General features: G+C 39.3%; 1 protein-coding gene across 1 annotated transcript in view; it reads right to left on the reverse strand.

Annotated features, from left to right (window-relative positions):
• LOC138743157 (protein diaphanous homolog 1-like) overlaps positions 1-26,375 on the reverse strand; it is a 265,923-nt gene that overhangs the window by 44,047 nt on the left and 195,501 nt on the right. The window contains exons 24-26 of the mRNA XM_069898066.1: positions 24,758-24,883; positions 14,842-15,005; positions 11,893-12,025 (exon numbers count right to left, since the gene is read on the reverse strand). Of these exons, the coding sequence (XP_069754167.1) occupies positions 11,893-12,025; positions 14,842-15,005; positions 24,758-24,883 (423 nt within the window). The remainder of the gene's footprint in view (positions 1-11,892; positions 12,026-14,841; positions 15,006-24,757; positions 24,884-26,375) is intronic.

Genomic DNA, 26,375 nt, shown 5'->3' on the forward strand with positions numbered 1-26,375 from the left:
ACTGAAAAATGTTTTGTGAAAAATTCTGGAATATTATAGAGAATGATTTAATTGATAAAGAAATTCTTTAGAACCAAATTGCAGTGTTAATTTTATTTGAAAAGTCTTAACTGCAAGCAATGCTGGAAACAAAGAACAAGTTAAGGCTGAGAAAAAAGTGAAACATGAAGGTCTGCATATGCTGTATCACCTACGGCTCCTAGAACGCTTCCATCAGCACCGTCTCCGCTCCATCCTCAACATTCATTGAAATTACTTCATCACCAACATCGAAGTACTCGAGCTGGCAGAGTCCGCAAGCATCGAATCCACGCTGCTGAAAACCCAACTGCGCTGGGTGGGTCATGTCTCCAGAATGGAGGACCATCGGCTTCCCAAGATTGTGTTCTATGGCGAGCTCTCCACTGGCCACCGAGACAGAGGTCCACCAAAGAAGAGGTACAAGGACTACTTAAAGAAATCTCTTGGTGGCTACACATTGACCACCACCAGTGGGCTGATATTGCCTCAAACCGTGCATCTTGGCACCTCACAGTTCGGCGGGCAGCAACCTCCTTTGAAGAAGGCCGCAGAGCCCACCTCACTGACAAAAGACAAAGGAGGAAAAACCCAACACCCAACTCCAACCAACCAATTTTCCCTTGCAACCGCTGCAACCGTGTCTGCCTGTCCCGCATCGGACTTGTCAGTCACCAACGAGCCTGCAGCAGACGTGGACATACCCCTCCATAAATTTTTGTCCACGAAGCCAAGCCAAAGAAGAAGGAGTTTAAAAAAGGTAAAGATTAACAAGTTAAATTGCAGTAACATCCTGTCATCAATCAATGGAATGTCAAACATTGCATGCGAAGGACATGTCCATGATATACAACAGATTGTACAATGCAAGGAAATGGCAGACATTAATTTCAATAAACAGCTTTCTAGGTTACCCACAAAGCTCATCAGTTAAGTGCTCAGGTTTTCTCTTATTCTTGAAAGAAAATAACCTCAGGAATTGTTTTTTCTCAGTTGTTTCTCTTGCATAATTTTACCTGAAAACTCCAGCATTAAGACAAATCCTTCAGCACAAAACAGAACTCTGTGACTGCCAGAGCAATATTCTCAACAGCCCTAAACAATATATAGCCTTTAATTTTATCGTGGGACAACTAATCTTTCAGGAAACAAGTTGAGAGGTTATAACCATGTGCAGCTAAACAGAAATGAGATTGGTACAGACACTTAGGAAGTAGATGAAGGCCTCATACTAAAAGAGCAGGAGATCAAAGACTTTACTTTTCATAATCTGAGTTTGAGACAGGAACAGATTAATCAATACCAGCCTGAGTTATCCCTTCATAATGACAATAAAATTGAATCGTGTAAAAATTGCTCTGCCAAGAAAAACAGTGTCTTAAAACAAAGCATGCTATCACGAATAAGGATCAGTAGACACCAAACATGCTCAAATACATAAAACATCTCATGTACAGGGCGTCTATAGAAGTAGAAGCAGGTTTTTCATCCCTTTGAGCCTATGAGGCTATTCAATGAAATGATGGATCAGCATTCATCCTTTCATCACAGATCTTTGGCAAAAATCGACTTCTCAGATTTAAAATTATTAATTGATTAAGATGCATCAAACAATTTACACATATTCATACTACAGTTTTAATTATTAATTTTTAAAAATATTTTCTTGAATGGTCTAGCTTTTTTTTTAAATGGATATATACTTATCTTGGGATAGAATCTATGAATTGTTTTGAGTCACCACTTTGTCCAGCGCCCCTCACAGAAATGAGGGCCCAGTGAACTTGCAACCCCTGGTTTACAAGACCAGTGCTCTAACCACTGAGCTATTGGAGCCTCTAACTTGGGGAAAAATGACCAAAGAGCTCAATGATCCTTTTTGAACAGTGAAGGGAATATTCTCATCTTAAAGTAATGCCAAACCTTTAAAGAGTTTGCTTTTTTAAAAAAAAACATTCAAGAAATAAGTAGAGCATCCCTTGTGGGATAAAGTATTAGGATACCTGCAGGGATTATTAAAGCACTAAATGAAGGGATTATACAGATGCTGCTTTGCAGACAGTCTGCAGCTGTGAATGACATTTGAAGTAAAACTGAAATCATTTACAGGAATAAAATAATGCAAAACCAAAAAATATTGCACTATTGACAAATGTATTTCTGGGAACATTTTTGAAATAGCCCCTCTCAAAAACATTATGATAGGATCGCAATATCATTGCATTACTGAAGTCTGAAAAATTAAAAGAAATCTCCTCACACTCAGGGTGAAATGATCCATTTTTTTAATGACAGTGTTAACTTTTTGTTAAAATACTATGAACTGCAAGAACTGCAGAAGGTGGATAGCTTTTTAAAGACATCTCCATTTAATTCGAAGGTTTGACATGATATATTGGAATATGGCACTATTGATTAAAAGTTTTAATTTTGTTTTGGAAATATTTTAAAAATATTGCAATTTTTTTTGAAAGATAAAACTGAGCAGGTTAAATACGCAAAATCAGAGTTCTGCAAATTTTTCTAACAGTTTGACAAGAAGTTCCAAGTTTGATGCCAATGTCACTCAAGTCAACCTCTCACCCTCAGGGTAAAACAATCCATCATTTCAATAAAAGGATAAACTTTAGACTTAAAATTCTGTGAGCCTAAATTGCCTCAGTAAAAACACCTGCATTCTGATATTCATCTAACAACATTGCCGTAGAACTCCTTGGACATTTTAAATAAAGCAAAAAACAATCTTGCCAACTTTGAATTATCAGTGCATGTGGTTACACATTCAGTGTTGCACAACATCCCTTTTATTTTGAAACTGATCCAGCCTTCAGTGGCCATAACACATTCACCTGGCATCACATACAGTTACTGATTCAAGTTTTCAATGTCATTTTGTCAACTACAGCAAATGGGTAAATAGTAAATTAATTGAATTTTGGGTAGCTGTAATTTTTAATAGGAAGAAAATGTGGCACTATGTACTGCTTGGATAATGAGTTAATAAGTTGCATTTAAAACCAAATTACCTATTTTTTTTATTAGTGACAGTAGAAGATGATTCCAGGTATTTAAACCTGTACCGCTCAATTATACCCAAATTAACCAACAACCCTGTATGTTTTGCAGCTTGGGAAGAAGCCGGAGCACCCGGGGTAAACCTATGCAGACATGAAGAGAACGTACAAAGCCTCCTACAGACAATGCTGGATTTGAACTTGGGTTACTGGTCGTGCTATCCACTACAGTGTAGTGACTACACTAAACATGTGGCCCCGAAGCTAATTTAATTCTAAATAGGAAGAATTACCTAGAAGAGATGTGAGGTAAAACTTACATAGATCATTGACTGAATCACACTAATAGTGAGAATAATTCTGGTCTCCATGATTGAACCACTCGAACATGGGCTAAAAGACTTTTACTGAAATGATAATGGAAAGAGAAGCTTCAAAGGCCAGGACATTTTTCTCTACTGCACCCCCCTGCCCCCAACCCCTGGGGGCCACAGCACATTTAGGTAAAGCTTGGCTTCCTTTTCACCTCATGTAACATAAATATTTAAAAATTTTTTTATGTAAGTCAGTGAGAGAGAAGTATGGAAGAAACCAAAACTTGACTGCTTCACAGGGAAGGGGGATCCATAAACTTTAACCCTCGGGGTGGTGGCGGGGGGGGGGGCATAGCTGAAAAAAAAGATTGAGAATGGCTGCTCTATAGAATAGGCTGAGATCTGATAAGCAACTTTCAATATTAAAATCTTTCAAGGGTTTAATAGATTACATGCAGACTTGTTTACAACTGTGGGAACTAAAGTAAAGGGTTATAGAAATAGAAAACCTACAGTACAATGCAGGCCCTTTGGCCCATAAATATGTGCCTACCCTAAAATTATGAGGCTTACCCATAAATTCTCTATTTTTATTAGCTTCATGTACTATCCAAAAGTCGCTTAAAAGTCCCTATTGTATCCACCTCCAACACTGTTGCTGGCAGCTCATCCACCACTCTCTGCGTAAAAAAAAAACTCCTGACATCTCCTCTGTACCTACTCCCCAGCACCCTAAAACTCTATCCTCTTGTGGCAACCACTTCAGCCCTGCGAAAAAGCCTTTGACTATCCACACGATCATGGCTCTCATCATCTTATACAGCTCAATCACCATCACTACAAGGAGAAAAGGCCAAGTTCACTCAACCTGTTTTCGTAGGGCATGCTCCCTAATCCTGGCAACATCCTTGTAAATCTCCTCTCCATGTTTTCTATGGCTTCTACATAATGAGGCAACCAGAACTGAGCACACTGCTCCAAGTGGGGTCAGACCAGGGTCCTATATAGCTCTTAAATTCAGTTCCATGATTAATGAAGACCAATACACCGTATGGCTTCTTAACCACAGAATCAACCTGCACAGCTGCTTTCAGCGTCCTATGGACTCGGAGCCCAAGATCCCTCTGACTCTCCAAGCTGCCAAGAGTCTTACCATTAATACTATATTCTGCCATCATATTTAACCTACTAAAATGAACCACTTCACACTTATCTAGGTTGAACTCCATCTGCCACTTCTCAGCCCAGTTTTGGATCCTATCAATGTCCTGCCGTAACCTTTGGCAGCCCTCCACACTATCTATAACACCCCCAACCTTTGTGTCATGAGCAAACTTACTAACCCATCCCTCCACTTTCTCATCCACATCACTTATAAAAATCTCAAAGAGTAACAGTCCCAGAATAAATCCCTGAGGAACACCACTGGCCACCATTCAGAATATGACCCATCTACGGCCACTCTTTGCCTTCTGTGGGCAGCCAGTTCCAAATCCACAAAACAATGTCCCCTTGGACCCCCTGCCTCCTTACTTTCTCAATAAGCCTTGCATGGGGAACCTTAACAAATGCCTCATTGAAATCCACATACACATCTACTGCTCCTCTTTCATCCTCAAAAAATTCAATCAGGTTCGTAAGGCACGACCTGCCCTTGACAAAGCCATGTTGACTATTCCTAATCATATTACACCTCTCCAAATGTTCATAAATCCTGCCCCTCAGGATCTTCTCCATCACCTTTCCAACCACTGAAGTAAGACTCACTGGTCTATAATTTACTGGGCTATCTCTACTACCTTTCTTGAATGAAGGAACCACATCCGCAACCCTGCAATCTTCCAGAACCTTTCCCCTCCCCATTGATGATTCAAAGATCATCGGCAGCGGCTCAGCATTCTCATCCCTCTCCTCCCACTGTAGCCTGGGGGACATCTCATCCTGTCCCGGCAACTTATCCAACTTGATGCTTTCCAAAGGTTCCAGCACATCCTCTCTCTTACTATCTCAAGCTTTTCAGTCTGCTGCAAGTCATCGCGACAATCACTAAGATTATTTTCCATTGTGAAGTATTAATTAAGTACCTCTGCTATTTCCTCCGGTTCCATACATACTTTCACTCTGTAACACTTGATGTGTCCTATTCGTTCACGTCTTATCCTCTTGCTTTGTAGAATGCTTGGGGTTTTTCTTAATCCTGCCTACCAAGTCCCTTCTGGCTATCCTAATTTCCGTTTTAAGCTCCTTCCTATTTGCCATATAATCTTTTAGACCACTAACATTACCTGGCTCTCTGATTCTTTTGTAAGCTTTTCTTTTCTTCTTGACTAGATTTTTAAACAGCCTTTGTACACCACGGTTCTTGTACCCTACCATAACTTCCCTGCCTCATTGGAATGTACCTATACAGAACTCCACACAAATATCCCCTGAACATTCGCCACATTTCTTCCATTTTCCTGCCTGATAGGCTCATAATTCTCCTTAGTCCATTAAACGCTTTTCTAACTTGTCTATTCCTATCTCTCCAAATGCTATTGTCAAGGAGATAGAATGATGATCGCCATCTCCAAAATGCTCTCCCACTGAGAGATCTGACACCTGACCAGGTTCAAGTACACTCTCTCGTCTTACAGGCTTATCTATATATTGCGTCAAGAAGCCTTCTTGAACACACCTAACAAACTCCACCCTATCTAAACCCCTTGCTCTAGGCAGATGCCAATTGATATTTAGGAAATTAAAATCTCCCAACTTATTATTACACATTTCCAGAATCTGTTTTCTCTCTCTGCTCCTCGATATCCCAGTTTGTATCAGGTGGCCTATAAAAATCACCCAGTAAAATTATTGGGCCCTTCCTGTTCCTAACCTCCACCCACAGAGACTCCATAGACAATCCCTCCATAACGTCCACCTTTTCTGCAGCCATGACATTATCTCTGATCAACAGGGCCACACCCCCATCTCTTTTGCCTCCCTCCCCATCCTTTCTGAAACATCTAAAACCCAGCACTTGAAGTAACCATTCCTGACCCTGAGCCATCTAAGTCTCTGTAATGGCTACTACATCATAGCTTCAAGTACTGATCCACACTCTAAACTCATCTGCTTTGTTCACAATACTTTTTGCATTAAAATAGACACATCTCAAACTGTACGTCTGAGCGCGCCCCTTCTCCATCACCTGTCTATCCACCCTCACACTCCAAGCTTTCTCTATTTGTGAGCCAACAGCCTCTTCCCCCATTACTTCAGTTCGGTTCCTACCCCCCAACAATTCTAGTTTAAACTCTCCCCTGTAGCCTTAGCAAACCTCCCCGCCAGGATAATGGTCTCCCGGGATTAAAATGCAACCTGGCCTTTTTTTTTTAAACGGGTCACATCTGCTCCAAAAGAGGTCCCAATGGTCAAGAAATCTTAATCCCTGGCCCCTGCCCCAATCCCTCAGCCATGCATTTATCCTCCACCTCATTCTATTCCTATACTCACTGTTGCTTGGACAGTCAGTAATTCTGAGAATACTACTTTTGCAGTCCGGCTTCTCAACCTCCTTCCTAACTCCCTGTAGTCATTTTGCAGGACCTCTGCCCTTTTCCTTCCTATGTCACTGGTATCAATATGTACCACCACCTCTGGCAGTTCTTCCTCCCACTGCAGGATATTGTGAATGCGATCTGAAATATCCCGGACTCTGGCATCTGGGAAACAAACTACCATCCGAGTTTCTTTCCTGCATTCACAGAATTGCCTCTCTGACCCCTTAACTATAGAGTTCCCCATCACTACTTCCTTCCTCTTCCCTTCCCTTCTCAGCCACAGGGCCAAACTCTGTCCCACAAGCACAGCCACTGTTGCTTCCCCAGGTAGGCTGTCCTCCCCAACAGTACACAAACAGGAGTACTTAGGGGCAAAGCCATAGGGGTAATCTCTAGTACCTGACTCTTCACCTTCCCCCTCATGACTGTGACCCACTTGTCTGACTCTTGTGGCCCCAGTGTGACTACCTATCTATAACTCCTTTCTATCACCTGCTTGCTCTCCCTGACCGGACGAAGTTCATCGAGCTTCCTAAGGGACCCTAATGTGGTCCCTTAGGAGCTGCAGCTCAACACAACGGATGCAGATATGGCCGTCCAGGAAGCTGGGTGACTCCTAAGACCTCCAACATCTGACACTGATTACTGTACACGCTTCATAAACATTCTTCCTGTCCATAATTAAAACAAGTAAACCTACCTCGATTTGTTATCGCCTAAGCCCGTTGAGCCAAAGCCCCAACACTCTTACTTTCTCACTCTTCTGCCCGCTCCAAATGCTGCCCACTGGCTATGGCAGTCTTCTTTTTAAACTTTTCCTGCTCTACTGGTTGACGCCATGAGCCTGATCAATCTAGCCTCTCTTTTACCCGGAGTAGAAAAATGCCTGAGCTCTGGAAATCATTAACCATCCCACTTGCAGCCTTCTCACTTTGAATCAAATACTGCTGAAGATCTCTTGCCTTTTTTAATTTTCCCTCTCAACTGACTGACGTTACGTGCCTGAGCCGTCTTGCCTCTCTTTTACCCCAAGTAGAAAAATGCCTTTGCCATTCCACTTACAGCTTTCTTGCTTGGAATCAAATACTGCAACGAAACTCTCATAAATCCCTGAAAAAAGCAAAAGAAACCAAAGTTGTTTGGGCTGTTCGAGCCCTATGGGTGCCATGCTAATGCCACAAAACAGGATAGAGGGTGTCCTTAGAGTCAAGGTAGGATTCTATTAAAAGAGATGAATTTAAGGAAAATGCAGAGTAAATAAAATGATTGTGTGTTGATAGGATCAGATAAAAAAGGTGGAGATATGTTCGTGAGAAGTATAAAGTGATTCATAATTACAGCTTGCTTTCTTTTTATTTTTGGTTCAGTTAAGGAACTTTGTTGCTTCATTGCTTTTCAGTTGAAACTCAAAACTTCAAGTAAAAACATAGAAATGATGGAGGAACTCAGCTGGTCCCATGGCATCCATATAAACATATTATTGATATTCAAGGTATGGAAAAAGCAGGCAGAGTCTCAATAAAAGAAAAGGTAGAGGAAGAAGTATAGACCAACAGACAAAAAGTGATAATTGGATATGGAGGAGGCCAGGAGGAAGAAAAGGTAAGAATTGATGGGGGGGGGGTGGGTTTAGATCTGTGAATGCAGAACTAAGATAAAAGAGACAGAGGGAAAATGGAAGAGGGACAGAGCTACAAGAAAAGAGACATTGTGGGGACAGGGTTGGGTAATGGACACTGGAGAGTCAATGTTAATGCCATCTGTTTAGAGGGTGCCCGGACAGAATATGAGGTGTCGTTCCTCCAATTTCCGGGTGGGTTCAGTCTGGCAGTGCACGAGTCCATGGACAGACATATCAACAAGGCAATGGGGCAGGGAATTGAACTGGGTGGCCACTGGGAAATTCTCACATTTGCGATGGAGCCAAAATGCTCAACAAAGTGATCTCTCAGACTGCGTCCAGTCGTGGAGACCATAACGAGAGCACCGGATGCAGTACATTCAAGTCTGCTTTATAAAACAGTAACAGATGAAGAAAATTGGGCTGTGAGGGGTTAAACTATTATGAACATTCATGACCTTTATTCACCTTGGGACAGCATCCTGAACTTCAAAATTATTTCACAGCTGCAACTAGAAATTTCAATTATATTTCAGTACATGCTGCCCATGAATCATGAGATAAAATATTCTTTTGTGGACAGGAAGTATTGATGTATGAAATTAGGACTCCTCCTCCCCCCATGCAGTTATTTTCTATTCAACATTTGTTATAAACTCTGAATTTATTCCACATACTACCATGACAAAAGGAAGAATGGAACAATGAAACATTTGTCATCTCTGCAACCACTGAAAAAATGTATAAAAGGAACATCGATCTTAAAGAGTTAAAAGCCTTGCAGACATTATAAGACAAAGAGAGAAGATTGAACCAAAGAACATTTTAGAAATATAATTATTTGTTATACAACAGCAATGATGTTAACAGAATATTTGTCTTTCAAGATTACACCATAAAGAGTATATACCATCCCTTAGTTTGTTCCCAACCACAACCTTGCATTTCTATTCCCACAACCCTCTATAAATGATGGTATAGTCTACTGCACTGACAGGGCAGGCACCAAGGTTGGAGGGAGAAAGTGATATGCAATGTGTGTATTTTGCAACCTTGCTTAAGCAAATGAACCTTAAATACTGTTTGAACTGATTTGATAATTCTTAATTTATGACAAATTTTCAGCTTCAAGTCATTTCTGTGGCAAATTATCTGCACTAATATTAGATATAAACCTTCCTCCCCACTGACCAATTACAATTAGATGTCAATATGGCAAGAAAGAATTAGGTATTTGCAGATATTGTGATATTAATCTACAAGCAAACCATAAGAATTTAATTCTGTGTATTCAGACTTCATTGAATGGGAGGGGCAGGAAGATGATTTTAAAGCCATGGATAATCATGGAGTCAGTGGGTGGGGTGGTGTTACAAAAAGAGGGTTTGTGAAGAGAAGTGGGCCACCTCCTGGGAAACAAGATGATGCAGAAAATATCAAAGGCTGAGCCACTCCTCAACTATAGAAAAGCTATTCCCTCTTGAGAAAGGAACAGAAAAAGGGTAAGATTTAAAAGAAAACCGACAGAGATGATGGGTTCTTAACACAAACCTTTGCACATCTGAAAGGTATTTTTTTGAATGTGTTGCTCTTTTACATTGTCCAAAATAATTGGAAGTGACAGAATCCTATTGTACTGTTGTTATTCACTGATGAAGTATCACGTAATGTATAAATGATTCAGTAATACTCAATCATGTGCACTAGTGCTGCCACCCTCAGGAACATATAAACAGGAAAACTAATTCTTTCAAAATCTGGAACAAAGGCAGCAGATAAAATTGTAAAGCTGCCTTCTGAAAACACATCAACGCATTTAAAAAATGCTGGTTTCACTGTATTACCCATTTGAGGGCAAACAAACAAAACTCTGGGTGTTTTCACTCATCCAGATAGGCAATTAATAATAACTGACATACAGCACTGCAGCCGGCCAATTCGGCTCAAATTTACACCCCATTAACCTTCACTCCCGGTAGGTTTCAAAGGGTGGGAGGAAACTAGATGCCCCGGAAAAAAACCCACGGAGACACGGGGAGAATGTACAAACTCCTTACTGACAGCATGGGATCATGGGATGCAAACCCAGGTCCAGTCCGGTCCTCATTAAAGGCATTGTGCTAACCGCTACGCCCATCCTTATCTTCCTATCAAGTTATTATGTCACAAAGGACCTCTCATAAAGATTGCAATAGATTTACGGACACATGCTTGTGGAAAAAAAATCGGCATTCACCCCCTCCTTTTAAGAGCTATTTTTATGCTCCTACTTCAACTGTGCCGTCGTCAGCACAATGATTTGCCGCAGTCTCTATATCTCTTTCCTTGAAGTCTTGCTCCACCCACTCTTCAAAGGTGTTCTTATGATGACATGGAGGATTTTTCACTCCCCTTACAGTTCTAAACACAAACAGCGTCAGATGTTTAACACTCCACTGCACAATCTGTGCTGTAGTGCTAATGAGAGCATGCTAAATCCCATTGCTTTCCTTTCTCAGGCTCTCAGGGGTATGGGGACAGAATTAAACTCAGTGTGAGGCACCAAATGTTTTCAACAGACTGTCTTAATCTCAAAGTGGTAAATGCATCAAATTGATAAAAGAGGTAGCTGAAGGAAGGGTGATTGCAAATTGTTCTAATTTAGATGCACGGTTCTTAGGGAGATTAAAAGTGTGTGTGGTTGTGGGGGGGGGGGGGGAGGGAGGGAGAGAGAGAGGAGAGAGAGAATGAAAGGTATTCTATCTGGGAATGCAAGCTGTTTCTTTTCTGTTCCACAATCAGAAAGGGCACTCCCAGCTAGCTCACGGATTCTATCAATATTATACAGTACTACTCCCTCCCCACTGCAGGTTCAATCCCAGTGAAAGTGCAGCGCCATCTGGTGCCTATTCTGTAAATCTAGCTATCTCATACACAATGTCCCTGATTAAAATATCTGGTCTTACTGATTAAAATATTACACAGCCTCTAATTATTGTTTATAATCCAGCTCTGTTGATTCTTTATCAAAAACAGTTCCATGCACTTCCTCCAATACATGGTCGAGAGAACTTCCCATGGCCTCACCTGTTGACGGGCTGAGGCAAAACATACATTTGAGGAACAATGCATCATATTCCATTCAAGTAGCCTCAATCCCATGGCATAAACATTAAATTTACCAAATTTAGGCAACTACTCCCCTGTCCCAGTTCCACTCTTTTTACCTTTATATGTCCTTTACCTGAAAGTAACGACAATTACCAAGGAGCCACACCGCACAGGACAAGCTCTGATCTCACTGCTGCCGTCAGGAAGGAGGTTAATTTTGGTGAATTTGACCTCAGAACTACAATTAAAATAAAATTGCAATACAAATCGATGAAGTAAATACATGAAAAACCAACCAGTATTTATGTCAATGATAGAATTCTTCTTCATTTTCTCCTGTCTCTCCTTCTCTGCCTTCTCTTTGGCAAGTTTGGCTCTTTTGATTTTCTCTTCGGCTTCTTTCCGTTTCTTGTTCTCAGTGACCGATTGCTGGAAAAAGACACAGGAGCACTTAAAAGAAACATGGGTATTTTGAAGGTACTGCACACAGCCAAGGCACAAGTGGAGTAAAGACAGGCCAATGTTGCAGGACATGTACTTGGGTCATCTATAAAACAGCTCTGTAGAAAGTTTTACTCTTATTTCATAGCCCAGATAGGACGTTGCATTAACGCCTCACCATCAACATGACTACATTCCTTCAATACTGAACAGTATTCAGCCTAGGTTTTGTGTTGCAGCCTCTCGAATGGGAATGATATCAAATGTTTGATTGGATCCCAACATCTGTACAATGTAAGCCACTGCTGATATTGTCCAGAAACTCACCCTTTCTTGGTCCTGGACTCCATGCACGAAGTCAAACCTTTGCTACAGTCCCCAAAGTTCTGAATCATAAAAATATCCATTGTGCTAGTGGCTGGTAGACCTTCCCTCAACTTCTGTAGGTGCTGCTGCCCCTTCCTAACAAATAAGGAAGTATTATGGCTTGAGGATAGGTCTTCCTTTAAATGGACATCAAGGAACTTTGAGCTTCCCACTCTCTCTATGATAGAGCCATTGATATGTAGTGGGGAGTGGTCCATCATTCTCTTGAAGTCCACACTCACTTCCTTTGTCTTGTCCACATTGAGACTCAGATCACTGTACAAGCCTTTCAACCTCCTCCTCTTTGTTGCCAATGAGCCCAACCACCGTTTTGTCATCAACAAACATGATTTTGTGGGATCTGAACATGGCAGTACAGTCATGAGTTATCGGTGTGAACAGTAGTGGGTTGAGCATTTAGCCTTGAGATGTGTCAGTGCTCAGTGCGATGGGGTTTGAGGTTTTGCTACAAAACCGGAAAGATGACCAGGATCAAGTTGCAGAGAGGAGAACTGAATCCCAACGAGGACAGTTTATCCACCAGCTTTGAGATATGACTATTCTGATTGACGAGCTGAAGTTAATGAAAAACAATCTGGCTTATGAGGCATCATTTTCAAGGTGGGTCAGGACAAAGTGGAGGATCAGGACCATTGCATCTTCTGAAGATCTGTTTGGCCAATAGGCAAACTGGAATGGGTCCATTGTCACTGGTAGGTGCGCTTTGATGCGGTCCATTACCTGTCATTCAAAGCACTTCATGATCATGGAAGTCAGTGCCACTGGACAGTAGTCATCATTTTGGAAAGCACATCTACAATAATAGCCAGAGAATTTGTGAGTGCAGTTATGAAGATACATTGTAGCCATTCTCAATGGGGCCCTACAATCCCCCTTCCCCCACCGATGCCACAGAAGATTTAAGTAAAAGCCTTGTTTTATTTTCACCTCACATCTCATTAATATTTTTAAACTTTTCATGTAGTTGGTAGAAGATGTAGTAAAGAAAACAAAATTTGACTGTGTCATAGGGAAGGATGCCTGTAAACTTTGAATAGAATAGCCAAGAAAAGATTGAGAATGGCTGCATTCGAGAATCTATGGTTGTTCCAATTAGACCGAAGAACCAGAAGAGAATTGACAACCAAGGGGTAAAGAGAAATAAATTGCTCCTGTAACAAAAGGATCTGGAACAAGAGGATATAGATTTAGGATCTTTCTTTTTCTTTGGCTTGGCTTCGCGGACGAAGATTTATGGAGGGGGTAAAAAGTCCACGAGAGCTGCAGGCTCGTTTGTGGCTGACAAGTCCGATGCGGGACAGGCAGACACGATTGCAGCGGTTGCAGGGGAAAATTGGTTGGTTGGGGTTGGGTGTTGGGTTTTTCCTCCTTTGCCTTTTGTCAGTGAGGTGGGCTCTGCGGTCTTCTTCAAAGGAGGTTGCTGCCCGCCAAACTGTGAGGCGCCAAGATGCACGGTTTGAGGCGTTATCAGCCCACTGGCGGTGGTCAATGTGGCAGGCACCAAGAGATTTCTTTAGGCAGTCCTTGTACCTTTTCTTTGGTGCACCTCTGTCACGGTGGCCAGTGGAGAGCTCGCCATATAACACGATCTTGGGAAGGCGATGGTCCTCCATTCTGGAGACGTGACCCATCCAGCGCAGCTGGATCTTCAGCAGCGTGGACTCGATGCTGTCGACCTCTGCCATCTCGAGTACTTCGACGTTAGGGATGTAAGCGCTCCAATGGATGTTGAGGATGGAGCGGAGACAACGCTGGTGGAAGCGTTCTAGGAGCCGTAGGTGGTGCCGGTAGAGGACCCATGATTCGGAGCCGAACAGGAGTGTGGGTATGACAACGGCTCTGTATACGCTTATCTTTGTGAGGTTTTTCAGTTGGTTGTTTTTCCAGACTCTTTTGTGTAGTCTTCCAAAGGCGCTATTTGCCTTGGCGAGTCTGTTGTCTATCTCATTGTCGATCTAATAAGGCATGAAAGGTGACAAATGATCTCAGATGAATAAATTGAAGAATGCTGGAAACAGATTCTACAACCATATTCAAAAGAGAATGACATGACACTTTAATTGAAAATATTGGTATGCTACTGAGAAGGAGTATTCAGGAATGATTAATTGGATAAAATTACTCAATGGTTCCCATATTGCACAATAACATCAAAATCAAAATGTTAGTTACACTTGTACTTAAGACACACCCCACTTCCCCCTCACAGGATGAAATTGCAACATTTCTGGAGAAAACTATTTTTGTAAGAAGCTTGTCTTGCATTGAGACATTGGGCTCAAAGGCAATCAAAACTTCTACTGTCTTTTTGCAGGATCATGAGAACAGAAAATACCCATCTGGAAGGCAGCATCTACCAGACAGAGAGATGCAAGATTGCTACATCAATATTATATTGCATATGATTAAGCACATACCAAAAACATACTCTTGAAGTTGCTCAGATCACTGAAGAATTCTTCCACAGATACTTTCTTGGTATCAAAGACAAAGTAACGTCCAAGATCTTCAAAATCCTCCTCCATGGTTTTATGCATAGCTGTTAATTTTTCAAACTGTTCTTTTGCACCTGTTACAAAACTGTATAGACACTTAAGGAAAATTACTGATACAAAACATGGAACACAATTTATTCCTATCTCGAATTTCTCAAAAACTTCAGATTATCAAGAAACCAGTAAACATGTTGATTATAAAAGTGCCATATAGGAAAACAAACAAAGCTAAACAAGAGAGACTGCAGATGTTGGAAAACTCGAGAAACACCCAAAATGTTGGAGGAACTCAGTGCTCAAGCGGTATCTGTGGACAATGAACAAAGTTGGTCAAGCTCTGATTTTGTCCCAGTTTTCTTACTGGCTTCTCCCACTGCATTGGATTTACATGAATTCTCTTACATTTGAATGCATCCTTGCTCTGAGGTGTGCATACAGCTCCATTTCCACTTACTGCACAGGCAGCTATTTTTCAGGAAATTATATTTATTAGGTGGCTTTGAAAAAATGTCCATCATACACTTTTTGGAAATCAGTATGTGGAAGTGAAATTATAACTGATTTAAATGGATAGACAATCCAGATGAATAAGTATATTGGCAAGGTTTTTTCTGAGATCTATCACTGGAAAATATAGTATCAATAATTCTGATTTCCTTACAGCTTTTTGATCATCTACCAAAATAATTCAGTTAGCTCATTTTAATTAAAACACTTAATAACAATTAAATGAGTCTTCCCATGAGAAAATTATTCCATCAGGCTTTTCCAAGGTTATAACAATATTATAGAAAAAAGCATGAAAATTACTATTGTAGATCACATTACAGAAACACAAAAAAGAGTAAGCCTTTGGCCTCATTTGCCTGCTCCAAGATTATAGTCAAGAGTTTTACTGCATGGAAACAGGCCCTTTGGCACAATGTGTCCATGCCAACCAAGTTGTCTAACCAAGCTGACCCTATTTGTCTGTGGTTTTGTATGGTCTACAACATCTCCAGGGGATTACCATTCAATGTGCAATTCCTTATCCTTCATCAGTTATATTCCAACTGTCATCCCTTTGCCACCTAGGTGACAAAGGTTCATCTAGGTCCTGTTGCAATCTCAGGTAACCCTTTTCATTGTCTAACATATTAGGGGTGATCTTTGAGATCATCTCACTTGTCTGTGCTCTCTATCCTTTACTTAATGTCCAAAAATCAGTCTTGAATGTCCTCAGCAACTGAGCATTTATAGCTTTCTTAAGTAGAAAACCTCAAAGATTTCATTATAATTTGAGTTAAGCAATTTCTTCTGATCTGTTTTGAATGTCTGACTTTGAATTTTGAACTTGTAACACCTGGTTTTAGGTATTCCAGCAGTGGCATTTACCCTGTCAAGCCCTGTAAACATTTTGTTTTAAAGTTTCAGTGAGATTACTCAAGCTTCTAGATTCTAGTGAGTGTAGGTTCAGTCTCCTTGCAGGAGAAACAGGCAATCCACAAAATCTATATGGTAACCTTTTGCTGCAGTTCCTCTATTAAATGTTATTCAACAGACCTGCAACACAGTTTGGGAAAGGATATGTTAAGTTGTGAGTTATATAATACATAAGGGTGGCATGGTTAGATAATAAACATTAAGGGTGGCATGGTTAGATAATAATACCAGCAACCTGGGTTTGGATCTGACAATCTGTAAGGAATTCATATGTTCTGGCTGTGAATGAATGGCTTTCCTCCAGGTACTCAGGTTTCCACCCACATTGCAAAAAAAAACATAATGGAGATGGTAGCTTAATTGGAGCATTTGGACGCTACAAGCTCGTGGGCCAGAAGGCCCCATTACTTTAAATAAAATGTTTAAAATGAAAATTACATTCAAAATTAAACATTCTGGGATCCACCCAATAAACAGATATGTGGGTGACAGAACATAGACTATGATAATTTTTAAAACATGTACTCATTGAAGCTATTAATTCTTTGCAATGGGGTGATATACAGCTAACTAAGCTGTTTCCTTTAATGCATCAGTTCCAATGGATAATCCTGTTTGTAACCTTGCATTTCATTTAATGTCTGACTGTAAACATTCCCAGAATTTCTTCACAACATTCAAATTTCAAGTCTGCTTTTTTTTCCACTACAGCACACAAACTATTCTAGTATGGTGATTTAAAGACTGCAGTATTTGAATTATTTATATTTAGTGCAGAAGCATGTAAGCAATCAGAAAGATTTACATGGCTCTCAATTCCATGTGACATTTTGATCTATTTCCTTCATGGATAATACCTTCACCCTTAATCCTGTTCAGTGTGTAGCTTACTTCCGACATCTGCCTGAGGCTTATGAATGCATTCCGTTCATAAATTGTCCTACATATTTTCAGAAATTCAATCAGTCTATCGTTCCCATACATAGAACGATAGACTGATTGAATTTCTGAAAAAATTGTTCTTCAGCATAATCCAAGGTTCTTTGCTCAGTCCGATCCTATTCCTAACTCGGGTGTCTCTTAATTCATTCCTCTCTCAGCATCACAAAAAGCTCCACAGCAAAAACTTTTCTACTGCCTTCAAAATTCAGTACTGCTGAATTTCAGAACAGAGGGCTGATACAAGATAGCATGGTTATTACTACGGATTGAAGATGAGTTTGTCGACAATCTTCTCAGCTAATCTTCTTAGCTTCATTAAGTTATAAGTAAGCTTAGATTGCATAAGCAACAATGGCGTTAGTTCTCTGACCCACGCTCAGTTTTATATAGGTTGCAATCAATGGAGACACAAGAAACTGCAGGAGCTGTAATTTGCAGCTGGAGGTCGCAATCAATAGAAACACAGGAGACTGCAGATGTTGCAATATGGAACCAAAATCAAACTGCTGGAGGTCACAATCAATGTCTGATTGAGCAAGGACGTGCATTAATCTCTTGAAATAAATCAATGCTTATGCAAAGTCTGGTTCATACCAGTCACTCTGCAGCAAATCCATTCTCCAATTCAATTAGTTCCTTCTGCTTTCCTGAGAATACGCACAGTTTTTCACTGTAATGTCTTTTAGATCCATATTAATTTATGTGATTAATATGGTTTGAAGATCCATTCTTGCAGCTACATCTTAAGACCAGAAGACAAGAGAGCAGAAATAAGCTATTCAGCCCATCGAGTCTGCCCTGCCTTTTAATTGAGCTAATCCACTTTCCCACTGCTTGGCCTATTCTCTATAATCTTTGATGCCCTGCCTAATTAAGAACCTATCAATCTCTGCCTTAATACTGCAAATGTCCTGCCTTTGAACTTTTAATAAAAGAGAAAAAAAAATGAGCTAAAGAATCAGTGAAATCAGGTCAGAATTAGCAATGTCCTCCTCTGGAGCATGTGATTTCCATAGTGAAGAAATTGTGCGAATTGATGGAAGTCAGCATGGTAGAATGGCTTGAACAGTGAAATATAACATCGAAAATATGGATGTCAAGGTTCCAGAACAAAGTGGAGTTTTAGTGTTTTTAAAGTCAAGCCTTTTTTTTAGACTGGAGTAGATTTTTAAAAAATGCTCTGGAGACTTACAAATTGCAGCTATTTTGGGAGCTTTTGAGAGTTTGTTTTCTAATTTTTATTTGGAAACACATCTGAGGGAGTGAACAAGTTTGAATATAAAACAGTAGTTTGATTCTTGTTAGTTCACTTAAAGGTAAAGGTTCCATTATTGTCATGTAATGCTACATTTAGAATGTAACATACACAAATTTTTTTTAACTTTGTCTACTGTAAGGAAGACAGAGTCGCCACTTTGTCCAGTGCCCCTCACTGAAATGAGGGCCCAGTGAGGAACAAACTCACGACCCTTGGTTTACAAGACCAGAACTATCGAAGCCTCAACACTTGCTCAGAGACCTATAAAATCAATCAACTTTATTGACAACACAAACATGTAATGGTCTTACAAAAAGCATCCAAGTCCTGAAAAATTAATAAATTAAGTTCCTGAAGTCACAGATTGGAATGCCAGATTTGTTATTCCTGAGCCATATAGGCTTTGAAAACAATCCAGTTAATTTATGTCCATCATTGCTGTAACTCCTTTGGTGCCTTGTTCAGTGTGGATGATCATATCTCTCATCCATCATGGTCTCTGACCATCCGAATTGTAGTTGTTGCCTCCCGTTTCTAACCATGATGTTAATCCATCTATCACTTTTATTCTCTATCTGCCTCTTTTTCCTTCCAGCTTTCCAGTTATAACAATATTCTAATGTATCTCTTCGCAGGATGTGTTCAAAGAATTTTAATTGCTGTTTTCTGATTCTTTTAAGTAATGTAGTTTTGTTTTCATTCTTTGTAGAATTTACTTGTTTTTTATCCTGTCTGTATATGATATGCATAGCATATTTGTTACTAGCTTTTGTTTAAAAAAAATGTATTTAAATACTTACATTTAAATGGAGGAATCCAAGTACGTTTCTGAATCCCAATAAATTTCTGAATTCATGGTCAAACTCGGGCTCCTCATACAGTATTCCAGAAGTGAGCATTGGACATTACCTCTTTATTAAAGTGCACTTTAGGGTGAGAAGATAAATTAAATCCACATCTGTACTCCCAGGTGAACATTCTGAAAAAATTCAGGCAAAACATTGCAGGTGTACTGATAAAAAAGTACTCTGATGGTCGTGCTTTCGGATATCCGAAGGTAGTAGATTTCATAAGGTGTGGAGTTTCTTTCAGATGCTGCCCATTAAGAAAGCAAAGCAGAAAAGGATACCAGTAAGGCTTTTCATTGATAGAGAATGAAGTAGGGATTGATGAAGAGGGTTATAATATGAGGAACATTTGACAACTCTTGGCCTGTACTTGGAATTTAAGATAATATAGGGAGAATCTCATTGAAACATTTCAAATGCTGAAAGGCATCGACAGGGTTCATGTAGAAAGATTGTTGTACCTTCTTGCCCTAGATACTCCCATGGTGAATTTGTTGCCACAGGTGGTTGTAGAGGCCAAGTCATTGGGTGCATTTAAGGCAGAGATTGATAGATTCTTGATTAGCCAGTGCAACAAACATTGTGGGGTGGAAGGCTGGGGAATGGGGATGAGTAAGAGAATGGATCAGCTCATGATTGAATGGCAGAGAGGACTTGATGGGCTGAAGAGCCTATTTCTGCTCCAAAATCCCATGGTCATATGGATTAAATGGAGAAATTTACAGTTATACTGAATGATGACAGGAGTGACATAATATTCTGCAGCTTGAATACAAATCTAATTTTCATTTTATGGTTGTTTAAATGCTTCTACTCATTATTGCATAGCTAAATTTGGCTCCAACACGATACATTTGCTGATGACAACACTGCAGTTGGCTGAATAACTGTAAATGATAAGTTAAAACACAGGATTGAGATCGAGAATCTAGTTGGGTTGTGTCGGAACAACATTCTAGGTTGCAACGTTAACGAGACCAAGGAGCTTATTGTGGATTTTGGGAAGGCAAGGAAAAGGGGCCACACACTTGTCCCAAAGGATCAGATGAAGGCGGAGAACGTCAGTACCTTTAGGTTCCTGGCAAGCCACATATCAGAGTATCTCTCAAGGAGCCAGCACATTGAAGTAAATGTGAAGGCAGCACACCAATGCCTCCACTTTCTAAGAAATTGGAGAAGATTTGGAGGCGATTTCAAGTTCTGGTCTCACATGAAGCAGATGCATCATGGATGCTGTCTGATATGCTCAGCAAACATTTTACATCACTATCAAATCCCATTCTAAAGGAAGTTTACTAAAATATACAATTTTATCCTCAGCAATATATCACACCACTTTAAGTGAAATGGCAAATTTTAAACTACTATAGCTGCATGAGGAAAAAATGGAAATAATTTCTATTTTTAAATATGCACATTTAAACAGGATTTGCAATTTTGCAGACTTCTTGCTGTAACTAATTTCAATTTTCTTAAAATATATCAGTGTTCATGACCTTAAACAACATCCATTTCTGGAGACACTAGGTCTGGCAATGCATGCACCAAACTTTTGGATCCCAAAGTGAATAATAGTGTTATTGTAGAGCCATATCATATACATTACGTCTTTTCCTGATAGGGCTTTCCGCTGAACTTCAAGGCATGCCTTCTTGCTCTGAGAGCAACTAAATAAAGTGCAGCATGTGATCTTTATACTTTTCCTAACAGCCATGCAGACTACCATATAGAAGTTATCATTTAAAAAAAATGTAATTTGTCCCATAAAATAAGCAAAAATGAATGATCTAAAGTTGTTTTTAAGTTAATTAAAAGTGATGCATATTCCGTTAACAAATCTTCTTAATTTGGCTGACAACCACGTGGAGCTGGGGTCATTAACAGCCAGTATTAAAATGAAAGTGGGAGAAATAGTAAAAAAAACTACAAAGGCAATAAAATTTATTTAGTTATTGAAAACTTCATAGGATTTTCCACACTTGCTTTATTACCACTGAAAGACATCACTAGTTTTACTCTGTGCAAAAACAATGTAAAGCAGCCACTCTCAGGGGACCACAGCACACTTAAGTGGGGCTAAGGACTGAAATAATTAAATATTTTTCATCTTGCTTACGTAGTCAGTCAGAGAAGAGTAAGGAAGAAATGAACTTAAGTCAACTGCTTCACAGGAAAGGGCGCCCATAAGCTTTGAACAGAGATCTCAGGTGTCCAGAAGGCTAGCCCAGATGAGGAAGTTGAATCTACAGCCTTCTGTCAGAGAAGTCATCTCTAGTAAACTGGAGTGAACTTCTTGAAACAGGGCTATTGCCAGCTGGGTAATTGAGATTAATTTTGATCGTTTTAGCGCTCTCATTTTATTGAGAGCGAGTTTAACTTTTTTAAAACAAGATGCCTTGCTTTCTCCACAAAGCATGTGCTTTGTAGAGAAAAATACCAATTCCCACACAAAGAAGGTTTCAGAGATGGCATTCTGCAGGTCATACCTGGATTTCTTGTAGAGGTCTAGATCTCTGGCCTTAAATGCCCTTGTTTGCACCTTCAGCAAATCCTCTGATTCATTCAGGGCTTCTGGTTTGTTCAGAAATAAAGCTAATATTTATCTCTGAATAAATGATTTAATCACGACATTACAGTACCAGTGACCCGGGTTTGAATCCAGTGCTGTCTGTAAGGAGTTTGTATGTTATCCCTGTGTCTTTGTGAGTTTCCTCCAGGTGTTCCAGTTTCCTCCCACCCTTCAAAAACGTTCAAAGCTTTTAGTTCATAGATTTGAAAAAAAAATTACCAACCATTATAGATTCAGACCAAACTGGTTTTATAAAAAAGATTGTCACTTACTGAATAATAGTGAATTACTGAACAATTACTGAATTCTCTACACATGCCTTCTACTCCATCGATTGAATGTGTGTAATCATTAGATGCTGAAAAAATGTTTGATCAAGTTGAATGGGAGTATTTATCTGTTGCATTGGATAAATAAATATAATTTTGGTTTAGATGTTATTAAATGTATTAAATTATTATATTCAAGTCCCAAAGTGTTGGTCCGCTCTAATTTACAGCAATCAGCCATGTTTAATCTCAATAGGGGAATAAAGCAGGATTGTCTTTTGTTTTTTGATATAGTATTGGAATCATTAGCCGTTGCTCTTCATCAGTGTAGAGAATTTAATGGGATAATTAGAAGAGTAATTGAACAAAGTATCACTTCATGTGGATAATTTATTGTTCTTCATTTCAAATCCTGAATTTTCTATATTAACTCTTTTTGATAAATTCCATCAGTTTTCAGGTTACGTTAAATTTTCACGAGAGTGAATTTTTGCCCTCAAAAGGTGCTTTTGAAGGATATTCCAATTTTATATTTAAACTAGTGAAAGAACATTTTCAATATTTAGGAATGACAATTACAAAAAAGAGTAAAAACTTATTGAAAGAGAATCTTTGGGTATTGTTTGATAGGATTAAACAATCACTGTTAGGTTGGTCTCCCTTATCTAATACAATGATGTGACATATTAATGTGATTAAAATGAATATTTTGCCCAAATTCTTGTATCTTTTTCATGCGTTACCAATTTTTAATCCCCAAATCTTTTTTCATCTTGCTGGATTTGGCTATTTCTGCATTTATTTGTAAAGGGAAAAAGTGCGTATAAATAAAGCCTATCTTCTAAAATCTACATAAATAGAGATTATCACTTCCAGATTTTAGATTACATTATTGGACGATTAAGATATGTTATTTACTTTTACTATTACATTTGAATAAGTTAGTGAATCGCCCTTCCTGTGTAGAAATGGTATTGCAGTTTACTAAGGAAATTTCTGTTTGGAATTTTAGAATTCTTCTTACTATTTTCCTTTTCCAAATTAACAAATAATCTGCTGGTGAAAAAAAGGTTGAGAATTTGGGTTCAATTCTTTGGATTTAAGGGCTTTTCAATGGCTAGTCCAATTATAGATAACCAGCTATTTCAACCATTTTTCCCAGATGCAGGTTTCAAGGAATTACAAAGAAAAGGTATTCAAAGTTTCAAAGATCTTTTTCTTCAAAATAATTTTGCTTCTTTCAAACAATTATCAGCTGAATTTAATCTTTCCAATAGGCACTTCTTTAGATATTTACAAATTAGGCATTTTGTTTAGTCCAAGCCTTCGGATTTTCCGTGAATTTTTAGTACTACGATTCTTGATCTGCTTTTTAACATACAATTTTATTTTCATGGTGGATTAATAGTATGCATTTATAACAATTTACTGGATTTAAATTCAGTCCCAATGACTGGAATCAAAAGAAATTGGGAAATAGACTTCATCTTTCAGATGAAGATCGGTCTCTACTCTCAGCTTGATTAATGATTCTTCATTTTATGCAAGACATTGCTTATTACAATTTAAGGTGGTTCACATAATTAATATGCTTAAACTTAATTTATTCCTTTTCTATGCAGTCACTGATCCTTTTTGTGAGAAATGCTATATATTTGAAGCCTCTCTAATTTCTATGTTCTGGGAATGCACAAATTTAGAGAGATTCTGGAAAGAGATTTTTCAAACTCTATCAACAATTTTTAAAATTGACTTAGAACCCTGTCTGTTAATTACTCTGGTTTTTCTCATGACTCAGATGAACTTCTATCGACATTTCAAGAAAAAGTCTTATCTTTTACTACAGTGATAGCCAGACAAGCTATTTTTTTGAAATGGAATGGAGATATATCCCCGACTCATATGCAGTGGTTATATGATGTTATGTCCTATTTATGTTTAGAGAAAAATCAGATATAATATTAAAGATAGAAAGTTTCAATTTATGAAGTTATGAGGCCCATTCTTAGATTTTTTTTAATAATTGGAAGAGTCAATAACTATTAGACGTCCTGATAATTCTTTGCTGTTCTCTGGGGGGGGGTCACCAGTGATTCCACATCATCATTGATTTCTTTTTCTTCCAAAGAAAGATAACCTTGATTAGAGGGAGGGGACTAGTTTAGTCATTTAGGTAAAACAAATAAATAAACAGAATGTACAAGGGGGTTGTAGGTTAATCAGGTGTATTTCAGCGGCATGGGCTCATGGGCCAGAGGGCCTGTGACCGTGTTGTATGTCTAAATGTAAAATTTAGAAACAGATGATCTGGTCACCATCAAAATTACAGTTGGTTCTTGAGCTGCCTCATTCCTGATAACAGTGAACATGGTCAAAAGTAATTCGCTAGCTGTCAAGTACTTTTGGACATCTTGAAAGGAACTATACATGTTTTCTCATTTTCTGAGAAAAATCTGAGCTCCAGACAGGCAGAACAGTAATGACTGGTGTCAATACAAGAACCAGTGTAATGTTAGTTTCATAAAGGATATTGTCATTTTCTCAACAAACTTGTCTTGCTCATCGTCGGATTGTGGGAAGCTCTCAATGTCCTTTTCCAGTCTAGTAATCTGTTTTCTCATTTGATCCAGATTTTTCTGCAACATTTCTGCTGAAACTGTGGACAAAGATAGTGTCTGAGAATACTGACAATACAACTTCTCAAACAGGGACTGACTGAAATTACAGACACAGATTCAAGCAACAATTATCCTCAGGAAGGAAATTAGCTGAAGTTACTAATTGTCATTCAGTGATTTTAAAAGGAAATGGTCAACATCAGGGTGGCCAAACTTCGGCGCTCGTGCCAACTGTGGCCTGTTGCCGATTTTAAGTGGCCCTTTAGAAGGAAAAAAAATAATGGCACTGCCTGAGCTGCAGTAACGGCAGTGCTGCCACTGGTACAGACCTGCGAAAAGGGGAAGGGGCGAAGTCTCAGAATTCCCTAGCGTGGTCTAACTGCCATCAGCTCTGTACAGGCTTTAAATGGCCTGTTAAAGGAGCTGTCAGTGGGTGAAAACTGCCGGGCTTAATGGCACCTTATATTTTTCTGTATGTGGCCACAATCAAAAAGGTTTGGCCACCTCTGGTCTCAACATACTGACTACACGAGGAAAGTCTGGCATAACTTGTACAGGAGATCTGATAAGGTAGAGAAATAATTGACACAGCTTGGGAAGAATGGGGTTTGGAACATCATGTTTGCACTTCTGGAGTTCTATACTGAGAATGCAATGAAAATTGGAACTGTTTTTCACAGATAGAACTGAACATAGAACAGCCCAGTATAAGAACTGGCTCTTCAGCCACTGTGTCTATGCTAAACATGATGCTCGTTAGACTAAAACTCTGCTGCTTGCACATGATACCCCTCCTTCTATTCCTTGCAGATCTATCTGCCTGTCTTCCTTGAAGGACATTAGTAAACACAAAGCTTTTTTAAAATAATAATTCAGCAAGATCGTGACACCAGTTCGCTTTTTGTTCAATTCCAGATTTACTTTAATTACTTGAAATTGAATTTCCCTGCTGACATTTTGATGTGCCAACTCACACCAATGGATCAATGTTTCAGAACTCAGGCCACTAGCCCAGGATCTTTCTCACTGGACTATCATACCCATTAGGAACTTAGAATCCAAGCCTGGGGTCTGGTCGTCAACCTCGCTATAAATCAGGTGGCATGGTTAGGGTAGCAGTTAGCCATGACAGTACCAGTGATCAAGGTTTGAATCCACCGCTGTCTGCAAGAAGTTTGTACGTTCTCCCCACGTCTCCAAGTGCTCCAGTTTCCTCCCACCCTCCAAAAACGTACTGGGATTTTTGGTTAATTGGATGTAATTGGGTGGCATGGGCCAGAAGGACCTGTTATTGTGGTATACATTCAATTTTAATTTTAAAAACCATCCACACTTCTCTCACAATCTGCCTGGATTGCAATTTTAGTCAGCTTTTCATGGTTTTCTTATGGTTTACTGTTGAGTTTGTAAAACACCTCAGAGTGTATTACTGCAGGGGCAGGCAACTTTTTACCATGTGTTAGTGATTGAACGGCACGCCGCAATGCTGATACCATAAATAAACTAAATAGATAGATAAAAGATGGCTAA

This window comes from Narcine bancroftii, chromosome 9 (genome assembly GCF_036971445.1).
Source record: "Narcine bancroftii isolate sNarBan1 chromosome 9, sNarBan1.hap1, whole genome shotgun sequence".
Classification (NCBI taxonomy): Eukaryota; Metazoa; Chordata; class Chondrichthyes; order Torpediniformes; family Narcinidae; genus Narcine; species Narcine bancroftii.